Here is a 15,174-nt window from a genome sequence, read left to right on the forward strand (position 1 = left end):
ATTTAATAAGAATATTTCATTCATTCAGATCTAGGATGTGTTATTTTAGTGTTCCCTTTATTTTTTTGAGCAGTGTATATACATATATACATACACGCACACATACATACATACATATATTTATCTTAATATAGGAAATAGGAGGGCATCAATATTTATCTTGCCTCCGGGCAACTGTGACGAACTTACGCCACTGCTTGGAGATGATGTCATCTCCAAGCATCCTGTGTGGGCGGCAATTATTCGGGATAATCCGGTGGTGTGATATGTGCAAGTAAATCTGAAGTCCCAGCTCCGACCCGCGTTCAGTATTCCAGATAGGACACGGGTTGGAGTCGGGGGTTCAGTGTGAAAGGATTATTAGGGAAATAACATGTGACCAGTATGCATTACTCTGTGCTGTCATTGTTTTCTCCTGATCTACCATGCAGGGACGGTAAGACTGTTGTTCTCTCACCCTAGGCATAGCCGCTTTGGACAGTAAGGCGTCAGGGAAGATGGGGATAAGAGCTGTTGTTTACTACATGACAACGACCATCATTGCTGTCTTCATCGGAATTATCATCGTCATCATCATCCACCCTGGAAAGGGCAGCAAAGAGAAGATGCACCGGGAAGGGAAGATTGAGCCGGTCACTGCTGCCGACGCTTTCCTTGATTTAATAAGGTGTGCTGAGATTTGTAATATTTTATTTTGTTACACAATGAAAGTCAGCTTTTTAAATCATCATTTTAACACATGCGTCCAGCAGTATATTACACCTGAATGCATCAAAGCTTGGCGGGAGATAGAGTGGAGAGAGATAAACTACCAACCAATCAGCTCATAACTGTCATTTTTCAAACATAGCCTATATAGTGACAGCTAGATTCTGATTGGTTGGTACTTTGTCGCTCTCCATTTTATCTCTCTCCAAGGTTTGATACATCTCCCCCTTAGGGGTCTATTTAATAAGCCTTGGATGGAGATAAAATCGTCGGAGAGAAAGTACCAGCCAATCAGCTCCTAACTGCTATGTCACAGGCTGTGTTTGTAAAATGACAGTTAGGAGCCCATTGGCTGGTACTTTATCTAGAAACGCTGCTGTGCAGGATTGTAGAAAATAATAAGATTTCATTATGATATATGCATTGATTTTAAGTGTTAGCAAACATATTGTAATATTTGACATCTTATCTTCTTTCTGGCAGAAATATGTTCCCCCCAAACATAGTGGAAGCCTGCTTTAAACAGGTACAGTATTAAGTTGCAAAATAACTTAGTTTGTTGGATGTTCTCTGGTCAGCTGTGATCAACTAAATAATAGACAAGTCACACTGCAGAAGCAGTTACTAGCACAGGAGCCAAGAGGAACCTGGGGCCCCGGGGCAGCTGCTTCTTGGTTCCCCCTCCCAGGTTGTGTTTGCAGCCTAATGTGGTGTCTCCAGCAGAATAAAAGTTTATATTAATCTTTGTACCTAAATCTGAATTTAAAAAAAAAGAACAAGATTAAGAAGTATCGCTGGACAGTTGTACTTGGTTATGTCTTTATTGTATCATTGATACGCAAACCACAAAGTTTGGCTGTCAGAAGTAAGTCACGATCACTGGAGACTTCCAAGGACACCAAAACTGTTAATAACGACTGTGCCTTCCACTAACCGGAGATAAGGCTGACCGTGAACAAAGGGTGGAAATTCAACACTTTACAGTGTATTTTCCCAGATATAAAATGCAAAAGGTGAGAATAGGCCCAATGGGTAATAGTTATTAATCAGCCATGCGAGGACCCTAACGTATTCTATCATTTATGCCATAAAGAAGATGTTAAGGAATGGTGTAGATGGCAGGTTACCATGGAGATAAACACCGCTCTCCAAAAGTTACATTGCAGCCAATAAAAAAAATAAAAAAAATGGGACTGTGAAATATTTCCCTCATTCCAAACTTAGGTGCGGACTTTCGCTTTACGTGTTCCACCTGGAATTCCCCACTCCGACACCAATTACACAACTGAGCAGAAATTGACCCCATCATTATCCTAGCTCTATTTATAGACTACAAATTCCATGGAATTTAGTTACAGTCAGGAACCTCAGAGAATGTAATGGAACTTGAAGATGGCTTCACTGGAGCTTCGCATCTCTTCAGAATGGTTCATCCACATGAAATTCTAAAGCAACTTTACTGAAATTTACCTTCAGTCTGAAGTTTCCCACAAACCACTTGGTTTTTCTAAAAGTCTAATTGAAGAACAGAAAGCTCCCTCCATTGGTTACCGGTATTTTACTGTGTTAAATATAAAATACTTTTACTTACATACAAGGCTCATTAACCAAACTGCACCATCATACATCTCTTCACTCATCTCAAAATATCTCCCTACCAGACCTCTCCGCTCTGCACAAGACCTGCGTCTCTCATCCACACGTATTACTTGTTCACACTCAAAATTACAGGACTTTATCCGGGCTTCCCCCACTCTGTGGAATGCCCTCCCACGCACAATAAGACTCACCTCTAGTCTCCAAACCTTTAAACGTTCCCTGAAAACTCACCTCTTCAGACAAGCCTATCAAGTTCCAGACCCACCCACATAACCTTAAATGCTTCCCTATCTAATTACATCCTCTCTGTACAGTCCATATAACCTCACATATTTTGTCTTCGAACATTGCTGGGTGATCATATCATACAACCCATTAAGAACCTCTGCAATCTGGCTGGACCATTATGCAATAGGTAGCATCAATCCTTGTGTATCAATGCCTATTTCCCTATAAAGTGTAAGCTTGCGAGCAGGGCCTTCTTACCTTATATGTCTCTCTGTTTTTGCCCAGTTTTGTTCTATTACTGTTGTTCTAATTGAAAAGCGCAACGGAATATGCTGCGCTATATAAGAAACTGTTAATAATTAGCCAAACCTCTGTGGTGGCTGGCCACACCCCCAATGGAGACTAGCCACATCCCTAAACATGGGCCCCTACAGCTGCATTCCTTTGGTGGGCCCTTCATACCGCATACTGACACTGAATGTGCATTTTGATATTTAAAACATTCTCATTAAGGTTCAATTAAACTTCCCAACATTAGAGTATTTGTAGTTAGGTCAGGGAGCTGTGGAACATTGGTGTTATGGACAGTCATAAGCGGGTGTAGCCATACACTGTTTTAAGAAAAGAAAAAATATATTTCAGAATCAGCTTTATTGGCAAGGTGTACTCACGTACACTAGGAATTTTTTACGGTACAGTGCATCGCCAAGCAGCAACGCGAAGGGGGAATACATAGCATAAGAAGGGGGGAAAACGTAGCATATTTGCAGAGGAATACTATGGACAAATGTCCCCTGAAATCCAAACTGTACCACCAGAAGCAGGTTGGTTGGGAAGTTTAATTCACCTCTGTCTGGGTAATGTAATGTAGATATTACTTTGCATTGTTTAAAATAAAATAATAATTAGGATTGAAGCACTTGCCATTAATGTTTAAAACGCACCTGGAGCTGTACCTATGCTCTTCAACTTAATTTGATCTTAAATCCACACTTGAAAGGGCCACTATGAACCAATAACAACTTGATAAACCCATTATTGATTCCATGCAGTAGTGCCGAGAAAGGGGGGGAGAGGGTACAAATTACCTGGGCCCAGGTCTGATGGAGGGGCCCAGTGAGGGTCTAGTAGCGGCGCAGACCCCCTCTTCCTTACCTGCCCTGATTCCAAGATATGGGGTGAATGCCGCACTAAATACTTTCCTCAGACTCCCCCCACCCAAATAGGTTTTAAGTGGAGCTAAGGAGATCATTTTCTAAGGACCAACTTTTGACAATGTTAAATCGCCTATAACATAGGGAAAATTAGCATTCTATGGAGTTGGTGGGGCTCCCTAGAGTCAGAATACAATAGTAAGTAGGAAGAAAAGAAGACTTGTGTTCGGGCACGCTTGGGAGAAAAATTAAAATGTAATTAAAACTTAACTTTTATTATGTTTAATAAGTATAAAGTGACATCAGCTAGTTACTTATACTTTTTTGTATTTAATTATTACTTAAACTCTTAAAAAGACTATTATTCAGTATTTTATGTGTGATCTGGAAAGTTAAAACTGTGTGGTCTCTATGTATAACTGTAAAGTAGTGGTTCTCAAACTCAGTCCTCAGGACCCCACACAGTTCACGTTTTCCGTGTCACCCAGCAGGTGCACTGTTTATCACCAACTGTCACATTTTAAAAATCTACATGTGACCTGCAAAACATGAACCGTGTGGGGTCCTGAGGACCGAGTTTGAGAACCTGTGCTGTAAAGTATCAAAAATATTTCTTGGTAATGGTATAATATACTTATTGGTTGGACATACAGGGCTGTCAGTTTCAGCAAAGTCTAATCTTCTCTCAATGGGTGTATAAACGGAGCTCTCTGCTGCCTAATTAGATAGATATTATCCAAATAACATTAGATAATACATTATGTATGTGCAGCTTCTCAAACACTCTGACAACTTTGTTTCACACAAGTATATAAATGTAAAAAAAATCTCCTTACAAAACTCTTGTAACAATTGCATGCATCTGTAACAGATGAACAAGATCCGACATATTAACACCAACCTTTTGGCAAGTGGTTTCAATGTCCAATATCCCAGTTACACAGTAGCAGTAATCAGTAACACTGTTAGTGGGTATTCACCATTTCATATAATTCTAACTTTAAATAATAAGAATGTAAGTAATAATTAAATACAAAAAAGTATAAGTAACTAACTGATTTGATTCCATACTTATTAAACAACATAATAAAAGTTACATTTAAAACAAAACATTTTTTAACCCAAGCGTGCCCAGAACAAAGAATCTTCTTTACTAAACCCATTATGGTAATTGATATTTTGAGATTTTTACCTCTATCTTTAGGATTTATTTTTCTTTACTCAGATACTGTAGTATATCCATTTATACCATTTAAATTGAATGTTAGTACATAGAATACCTTCCATTTGGTTAGAAGCAACAAAGTATCGAATGTATTATATTATTAAACTTTACAGAGAATTACTAAACTTGACTGTTATTTATTTATTTTATTTTATTTCTCGTTTAGTTCAAGACAAACTATGAGAAGAAACTATTTAAGGTTCCTCTTCCTGAAAATGAAACAATGCTGTCTGCAGTGATGAACAATGTGTCAGATGCTATGGTGTCTCTATTCAAATTTCGTGAGGAGGTCGTGCCCGTCCCGGGGGCAGTGAATGGGGTTAATGCATTAGGACTTGTGGTCTTCTCCATGTGCTTTGGTCTGGTGATAGGAAACATGAAAGAACAAGGGAAACCCTTAAAAGAGTTCTTTGACTGCCTCAATGAGGCCATTATGAGATTAGTAGCAATAATTATGTGGTAGGTATTCATTTGTTCTATACACCATAATGTGTTCAATTGACAGATGTAACATGTGTAAACGGGATTAACTAGAACTTTGTGGACCACATAGCTTCTAGAGAGACAACTCTCTACAAGTGCTCCATTGGAATGGGCCTGTTTAATGTTGCACAGGAGGCTGCTTTAATACATTAACATCCACTTGTCTCTTTATCTTTTCCACATCCACTTGTGTCACCATCATTATCTTTCATCATAGCCATTACCACATAGTTATTAATTTTATGCTCCATAGTACTGCCCTATTTGATTGTATGCCCCGTAGTAATGGCCTAGTTGATTGTATGCCCCATAGTAATGCCCGAGGTGATTGCATGTCCCATAGTAACGCCATAGGTGATTTTATGTACCATAGTAATGCCCTAGTTGATTGTCTGTCCCATAGTGATGCCCAAGGTGATTGTATGTCCCATAGTGATACCCTAGTTGATTGTATGTCCCATAGTGATGCCCGAGGTGATTATATGTCCCATAGTAATACCCTAAATGATTGTATGTCCCATAGTAATGCCCTAGGTGATTGTACGTCCCATAGTAATGCCCTAAATGATTGTATGTCCCATAGTAATGCCCTCGTTGATTGTCTGTCCCATATGCCATAGTTGATTGTATGTCCCATTGTAATGCCCTAGGTGATTGTATGTCCCATAGTAATGCCATAGTTGATTGTATGTCCCATAGTGATACCCTAGTTGATTGTATGTCCCATAGTGATGCCCTAGGTGATTGCATGCCCCATAGTAATGCCCTAGGTGATTGTACGTCCCATAGTAATGCCCTAGGTGATTGCATATCCCATAGTAATGCCCTGGGTGATTGTATGTCCCATAGTAATGCCCTAGGTAATTGTATGTACCATAGTAATGCACTAGGTGATTGTATGTCCCATAGTAATGCCCTAGGTGATTGTATGTCCCATAGTAATGCCCTACGTGATTGTATGTATCATAGTAATGCCTAGTTGATTGTGTGCACCATAGCAATGCCCTAGGTGATTGTATGCCCCATAGTAATGCCCTAGGTGATTGTATGTCCCATAGTAATGCCCTAGGTGATTGTATGTCCCATAGTAATGCACTACATGATTGTATGCCCTATAGTAATGCCCTAGGTGATCATATGCCCCATAGTAATGCACTAGATGATTGTATGCCCCATAGTAATACCCTAGTTGATTGTATGTCCCATAGTGATGCCCTAGGTGATCGTATGTCCCATAGTAATACCCTAGTTGATTGTAAGTTCCATAGTAATGCCCTAGGTGATTGTATGCCCCATAGTAATGCCCTGGGTGCTTGTATGCCCTGTAGCATATATGTCCTACAGTAGTGCCCCATGCCCCAGTTCATAATGACCCCCATAGTAGTTATTACATAATGATCCATAGTAGTTTATTAATGCTTAATAGATATAGGAGACACACTGGGAGGGGGGTTGTTATTTGGACTGGATAATGGATATTGGCAACACCTTGGGCTGCAAGGGTGAGAGGTTCCTATTTTATCTGGTCTACAAGGAATGATCAGAAACATTCAGTCTCACCCCAGTCCAGCAATGTGTCGGCTTACCAATAAACTCAGCTGACATGATACATTAGATGACTGGAGAGATTTACTGGAATACAGCCACATTGTTCTTATTCTGACATGAAGGTTGCAACAGACATTAGAGGGTAGGAGAGGGAGGGGAGAAATAGACATTGCAGGGTACTTACAGCTCACCCACAGTCCCATTATCTACACACACTGTGGATAGTCCCCACTGTTTTCTTCAGTCAAGTCTGGTCACTGTTCCCCTTAGCTGTCAGAGGAGGAGCAGCAGCGCCACTTACAAAATGAAGCTGATGCTCCATTCAGAGCAGAGGCAGGTTGTAGAGGAAGGGAGCAGAAGGAGGGACTAATCTTTGATGTGCAGCACAGGGTATTGGTGGTTGGACCTAGGGAAATGACCAACCGCCATAAGTATTTGTAGATCAATTACAAGTCATTGCTTATGTTTTTGAAAGAATCAGAAATTCTTTTTGTAGGAACAACCAGGGGTGTAGGATAAGTGAGGAACACGAGACGCTTTTAAAAGTTTAAGGTTTTTTTTTACATTTTCATTAAAACCGCTTTTGGGTACTGTTTTATTTTAAATTATAATTTTTATGGGGGTTTTTTTAGATGTATAACATTAACCAAGATTGTGTAGAATATCTATTTGTGTTTACCCAAAAGCCCGTCACCAACCGTGTATCCAATGTTAACAGTACATGTTCAGCCATCTTTGAATGCAGGCTGACAATTATTGTGCAATGAAATATACTATATAATATATACTGCTGTAACTGTTTCAAGGCACCCTAATGACTGGTTTTAAGGATGTCCATGTCTGAGCACAAATGGTTAAATCAAATGAACTGAAGTACTAATTAAGTCACCTGTATCTAAGCTTGGTTATCCTTAAAACCTGGACCGTTATGGCGCTTTGAGGACCGTGTTTGGGAACCTCTGTCTAGTGATATCATTGAGACATGAGGCTTCAGTGATGTCACTCGTTTCTAGTAAACTGATTGGCCACAATCATTTGAATATTTATTCAGCCCACAAATTGGCTCCTACAGAGCATTCAATATAGGCACTATTCAGGAAAATATGTGTATCCCCCCCCCCCCACACACACACACACACACCCCACACACACACAAATCTCTCTCAAAAACCTGAGTCTGACATCTTCTTACATGTTATTGACCGCTAACTATTTTATTGCATGCAAATTCATGTTGTTTGTCTTAAAAGTTAAAAAGAATAGGACAGAATAAGTGTAAATGTTGTTTTTAAATGTATATTCCAAAATGATGAACACTATTTTATGGGAGCATACTTTAATACATCACACACAGACCTCAACGAATAATTTAGTAATACATTTCTGAGATCTACTATCTGCATTGCAAAAAGGGATGAATCCAGGGTTATTTTTCCTGTTCTTGCTCATTTCTCCACATAATATCCAAAATAAATAAAACAATATTGATCCCAGCATACTAATGAAAGGAAGTACAATTTGTTCTTTGAAAACACAAAGTAAAATTCACTAATACAGACTGCAAACTACAAAAATATGCCTAATAAAGAGACTGTGCGGTCAGTTCAGTCAGCTATAAAGGTGGCGACATGCCATTGGGAAAACCTCAACTTGCAACACACATACATATACCTCCCCACCATAGCCAGATTAAGGGTGGGGTGCAGGGGATACTGTAACCCAGGCCCCCCTCTGTCAGGGCCCCCCCCCCCTCCCCTGCCGGTGCACACTGACATCACTAGCTCTCACTCTTGTGCAGCATCAGAACCAGGCAGCCAGCATGTGAGGACAGTATGCAGTGCAGACAGAAACACAGGAATATCAGGTTTCATGAACTACAGTACGGATGGAGCTTCCCGAACAGAGTAGGGATGGGAGAGGGAAGAGAGGTATAAGTGGCACAGGGATCCCAGCTTCTCCTCCTCTTCTGTGTGGAAATACTGTACCTTTCTTATCAATTAAATAATTCAACACAGCTGACGCCAATCATTTATTAAGAAGTCCAGGCAGAGCACCGGGGAGGGAGAGATTACAGCACACCTTCTATATATAAATGATTACATTCTTTCTACTTTATTTTTATAGCCATTCTGTATAGCCGCAGTTGTCATACTCTCAGTCTACTAAACGTGGCACCTGGCATTGCTGCATCTCTATGACAAGGCCCTTTTGTAACGTGCTAGAATCTAGTCCAGTGTGTATCACAGTATGTTTCTGAGTTATGCACATAATCAATGGTCATTCTATTTTTAGGTATGCACCTATTGGAATCCTCTTCCTAATTGCTGGGAAGATTGCCGAGATGGAAGACATGGGGGTTGTCGGCGGACAGCTTGGGATGTATACAATCACAGTCATCATTGGCTTACTTATCCATGCCGTAATTGTTCTGCCGATGCTTTACTTCCTGGTTACTCGCAAAAACCCCTGGGTGTTCATCGGAGGGCTGCTGCAAGCCTTAATAACAGCACTGGGCACCTCCTCAAGGTATGCATACTGTAATACTCTGCTGCAGATGTACATTGTATGCCATTGCACAGGTTGAGGATAGATCAGCCAGTAACTGCACCGATTCCCACACACAGAATATGTCCTCTTTATTTATATAGTATCAATCATATTACCCAGTAGAATATTGCATAATTCACATCAGTTCCTGCCCATACTACACTTGCCAACTCTCCCTGATTGTCATGGAGACTCCCTGACAAAGAAGCAATCTCCCTGACTTTGCTGACACTTTGTTGGGATTGTTCCCCCCATTTGGATTCTCCTGAATCGATCTGACCTGGCATAAATTGGACAGCATCTTTTCTCTGGACACAATACCACTAATGGAGGAATAGGAGCCACCCCTATTTGCCAAACCACCACACACTGCTGTGTAGGATTGGGGACTAATTCAGGACTCCAGCAGTTTACACTCTCATCTCCGAATAATCATTGTGGAACTATTTCCAGAGAAAGTCCTAGCCGGGGTATGATCTTGCTTACTCTAAGGAGCCAAATGATTGTGTCTCATTCATTTACTTCTAATTAGCTGTGTTTTTATGATATTTTGTTTTTAAACATATGAATACGTTTAATAAATACATTATATTTTAATTTTGTACACCTACTGTCCCAGATTTTTAGAATACATTATATTATAGCAGTGGTTCTCAAACTCGGTCCTCAGGACCCCACACAGTGCATGTTTTGCAGGTAACCCAGCAGGTGCACAGGTGTATTAATTACTCACTGACACATTTTAAAAGGTCCACAGGTGGAGCTAATTATGTCACTTGTGATTCTGTGAGGAGACCTGCAAAACATGCACCGTGTGGGGTCCTGAGGACCGAGTTTGAGAACCTGTGTATTATAGTATTTAAGTTTCTAATGTTAACAACTAGCACTGGTATTTTCTTCCATTTGTTTTTCCACATTCTTTGGGGATTTACCAACCTCTGTACTAGCAGCTATTGACAGTACACTCACTTACTTTTCTATTAAATTAATGATGTAGCTGTTATATTCTTGGGGGGGATTAGAATTATTTACATTCAAATGGGATCATTAGTGACTTTTCCCTGCATTGGTTATTATAAGGCACAATGGGGCAGATGTATTAAGCCTGAAGAAGCAATAAAGCAGTGATAAATGCAAGGTGATACGGCATCAGCCAATCAGCTCCAATATGTAAATGAACAGTTAGGAGCTGATTGGCTGGTGCGTTATCACCTTCCACTTATCACTACTTTATCACTTCTCCAGGCTTTATACATCTACCCCAGTGATCCCTATGGCTACATGCATTTTTCTCGTCGCCACTTATATGGAACCACTTGTAAAACACAATACATGAGCAAGCCCTGGAAAGTATCAGTTTCATTATGATGTAAGTCACTGTTAGGACACGCCTCTCAGAGGTAGCAGTACACGTCTGCGCTGAAAGTTTTTATTTTCATATCTCCCTGAAATGCTTTTTCAAAAGTAGTCAAGTATGTTTCTGCCACAGTGGAGCTTACATTCCAAATACCCTACCATGCGCACGCAATCTCCACTATTGTTATAAGCTAGTTAACATGTCAGTAAGTTTTTGGACTATGGGAGAAAACCAGAGCAACCAAAAAAACAACAACACACAAAACATGGGGAGAACATACAATCTTCACACAGAGAATCTACTGGTCGGAATCTAAACCTTGACCCCAGCACAGTGGGTGTTACTGCTAATCACTGTGCCACCATGCTGTCTACCTTCTCTATGCTCCCTCTCTCCTTTTCCACCACTAGTCCATTCCTCTAGGCTTTTGATGTTAAAGTAGATTAGTTTTTGGGGCAAATGATGGTTATTTTATCTTTTACAGACATTATGAAACATAATAACATTTATTTTCAAACTTTAAGGACATACTGTACAGTATAAAGAAAGCTTCCAATAGGCGCACTGCTAGTACTAACCAATTATACAGTTATTACAGCTATGCTCAGGGCGAGATTCAGAGCCAGATTAAGGCTAGTGGGGCCCCGGGCAAAAGAGATGTGGGGTTCCCCACCAATAAAATTGACTGTGCACCCACCACTTTCACTACTATGCCCCTTAGCGGAGTAGGAGAGAGAGTGAGGGGAGTTAGAGACAAAGAAGGTGTCAGGAAAAGAGAAAGAGAGAGAGGGGGAGAACGAGAGAGAGGGGGGTTCAGGGAAAAGAGAGGGTGTCGTAGCGAGAGAGAGAGAGGGTGTAAGAAAAAGAGAGGGAATGAGAGAGAGGGTATCACGGAGAGCGAGAGGGGGAAAGAGGGCGAGAGATAGAAAGGGTGTCAAGAAGAGAGAGAGATAGAGAGGAACAAGAGAGAGAGGAGAGAGAAAGAGGGTGTCAGTGAGGGAGTGAAAGACAGAGACAGAGAGAGAGGGCAGCAAGAGAGAGAAAGGAAGATGGGGGGGTGCAATAGAGAAAGAGAGGGTGTAAGGGAGAGAGAGAGGAACAAGAGAGAGACAGAGGGCGTCAGGGAGGGAGACAGAGAGAGAGTGTGGGAGAAAGAGATGGAGAGAAAGGAGCAAGAGAGAAAGAGAGAGTGTCAGGGAGAAAGAGAGAGAGAGGGTGTCAGTGAGGGAGAGAAAGAGAGAGGGAGCAAGCAAGCAGTTGAGAGGGGATGTCAGGAAGAGAGAAAGTGAGAGAAAAGCAAGAGAGAGAGGGTGTAAGGGAGGGAGAGCGAGAGACATAGAGAGAGAGAGAGGACCAAGGAAGCGAGTAACAGAGCGAGATGGGAGAAAAAGAGAGAGAGGGAGAGAGAAAGAGGATGTCAGAGAGAGAGAGAGACCAAGAGAGAGAGGGACAGAGTCAGGATACAGAGTGGGGAGTGAGCAGGAGAGAGCGAGGGTGTCAGGAGAGAGAAGAGGGAGAGAGAAAGCGTGAGGTGGTGAAAGAGACAGAGAGAGTGGGGAGCAAGAGAGACAGGGAGAGAAAGACGGTGTCAAGGAGAGAGAGGGGGCAGAGAGAGAGAGAAAGAGAGAGGAATAGAGTAGGAAAAAAACGCTACCTGTTAGGCTACAGCAGCATCAGGTCACTGATGTTTGCGGGCACTTTATGATGTTAGGCCCCCTTCCACATACACCCACGAATCGTGGTACTATGTCCGCGAGGAAGCGGGGCTCACTGTAGAGACAGAGACAAAGCTGTCTCCATCACAAAGATAAAATACTTCCTGTGCTGCCAGGACTCAAAGGATGCAGGGGGGCTGGACAGGGGCAGTGTTTGCTGGAGTGTGGGGGCCCCTGGACGACCGCCCCGCCTGCCCTGCCTGTAATCCAGCTCTGGCCCGATTAACAGGTTATCAGTTGGGCAGATGGAGCTATGGAACCAGGCCTCCGCATAAAAAGAGGCCCGTCATCGTGACAGCATGACGATGACCAGCTGCCTTGTTGGCCAGACAGCCATAAATCATAAGTATTAAAATAGGTTTTCTAGTTTTCTCACAAAATTATGCCTTTTTTTGTTTCTCTGTATTTAGGGAGACAGAGGGATAGTGTAGGGGTAATATATGCCCATATAATGTGTGTTTTCTTTTAATTTAAACAGAAAAATGTCTTCAATATTTTCTTTTTTGCAAATTATAAATTAACACCACAGTAACATACGGCCGCCTCCTTCTGTGTCACTATTCTAGCTCCGCAACTTTACCGATCACATTTAAATGTCTGGAGGAGAACAATAAAGTAGACAAGAGGGTGACGCGGTTTGTTCTACCAGTGGGAGCGACAATCAACATGGACGGCACAGCTCTCTATGAAGCCCTGGCTGCTATTTTCATTGCTCAAGTCAATAATTATGACCTTAATTTTGGACAGATTATTACAATCAGGTAAGAAAGAAAAAAATACACTGAATATAAAATGTAGAATATGCTTTTTTTTTTTCAACTCCAACCAATGAAACATATTAGAGGGAATTCAATTGCTGGTGATTATCTCGCCCAGCCGAATCGTCTCGGCACCTGACGCATGTTATTGCAGCAGGATCTTGCACAAAAGTGTTCGCTACACCATAGGGTAGTGAGCACTTTTGTGCGAATCGGGGCGTGAATCAATTGGGTGAGGGGTGTGAGACTGGCTGACATTGAAGTGTTGAAACTCTTTGCTGGCAATTTAATTCCCCTTATTGTGTGCTGCATTAACCTGAAAAGGCACTTGCAGTATCTTTGCTAAATCTTATAGAAATCCACCATATTATGCTGCTAAATGTTTTTCTTCAGACAGCTTATTAAAAATATTGTTTCTGCATATACTGCAAGTTAAAGATACATTTTTTAAATAAACTTGTGTATAGTCTTCATATTATACATCTACTCACTATTTTGGTCAATTATCCAGTGGAATTATTATCCCTTTAGTTCAAGTCTAACACTGTTACCTTAGGTACACACTATACAATAATCTGTCCAATCTGGCTGGTATGTATGGGAGTAAGGGATAATCGATTTGCTACCAAATACTGTAAAATGAACAAAAATTATCATTCAGATAAATAGGTAAAAATCAAACGGATTTTACCAGTTGTCCATTTTCCAGTGTTTGGGAGCAATGGGCGATTGTCACTTGCTTCCATACATTACTAGATTTTCATTCCAACCAGCCAGATTGGACAGATAATTGTATAGTCTGGTGATTGTCTGCTCGGATTTTAATGCAAATGTGTGTATCCGGGGGCGCCAGAATGATTCCACGCTGGGGGGAAGGGGGCAAGTTTGAATTTTATTTTGGTGCCCCTGCTGTGGTACCGGTCTCCTCTCCTTCAAACTCCCCCCCCCCCCCTCCCCATCAGTGCTGGTGAGTGCTTACCTCTGCATCCTCGTGGGCGGCTTCCAAGGTAGTGTGCTGCTGCAGGCAGGGTGCGGTGTCCCCTCTTCTGTACTACCCGGCTGTCTCTTCACTGGTGATGCATTACTGGGAGGAGGCGTGGCATTCCGGAGCCACAGCCACGCCTCCTCACAGTAATACATCACCAGTTAAGAGACAGTCGGCTAGTACAGAAGGGGCACCGCACCCTGCCTGCGGCAGCCCACTGCTTTTAAAGTTGAAGCCGCTTAGAGGGATGCGGAAGTAAGCACTCCCCCACACCAGCGCCTGCCCCTCCATCATGTTTGGGGGGGTCACGCTGCCCCTTTGCCCACTCCAGCCCCCCACCCCCGTTTCCGACGCCTATGTGTGCATCCCAGATATGTAATTGACTATCTGTTCATTGCATGGGATTTTCTGATTGTCACGATTGTAAATATTAATGAGTGCTAAAAATTTGGTAAATCTTTAGAGATGTAAATTTGAGATGTCTAAATGTAAGTAAATATTAATCCATGGTTCTTGACTTTACCCGGGGAGCCCACGTAGCAGATACGGTAAAAAGCGACAGGACCATTTTATAGTTAATTTAATTCTACCCACTGGAGGTGCAATCCAAATTTTGATCCAATTGTCCGTTTGGGTGTTATCGTTCACGCAACACAAGCCACGCATCGGTAATGACGTCATTATGTCATCCCCCTTTTCATCCCATTAGGGGAGGTTTATTACGTAGTTTTCCTATTTCCCACCTGAAGACTACCTATGTTACATTTCAGCTTCCTAACATATCGGGAAAAAAGAAAATTAGTGATGAGTGAGTGAGTGAGTGAGTGAGTGAGTGAGTGAGTGCTTTGGCATTTATATGTATAGATT

At 41.6% G+C, this 15,174-nt stretch overlaps 1 protein-coding gene across 1 annotated transcript in view; it reads left to right on the forward strand.

Moving 5' to 3' along the window:
• The window catches only part of SLC1A3 (solute carrier family 1 member 3), a 116,187-nt gene that overhangs the window by 86,078 nt on the left and 14,935 nt on the right, over nucleotides 1–15,174 (forward strand). Inside the window, exons 4-8 of the mRNA XM_063961070.1 lie at nucleotides 463–667; nucleotides 1,192–1,234; nucleotides 5,081–5,373; nucleotides 9,238–9,471; nucleotides 13,131–13,325. Coding sequence (XP_063817140.1) covers nucleotides 463–667; nucleotides 1,192–1,234; nucleotides 5,081–5,373; nucleotides 9,238–9,471; nucleotides 13,131–13,325 — 970 coding nt within the window. The remainder of the gene's footprint in view (nucleotides 1–462; nucleotides 668–1,191; nucleotides 1,235–5,080; nucleotides 5,374–9,237; nucleotides 9,472–13,130; nucleotides 13,326–15,174) is intronic.

This window comes from Pseudophryne corroboree, chromosome 1 (assembly GCF_028390025.1).
Source record: "Pseudophryne corroboree isolate aPseCor3 chromosome 1, aPseCor3.hap2, whole genome shotgun sequence".
In the NCBI taxonomy this organism is placed as follows: Eukaryota; Metazoa; Chordata; class Amphibia; order Anura; family Myobatrachidae; genus Pseudophryne; species Pseudophryne corroboree.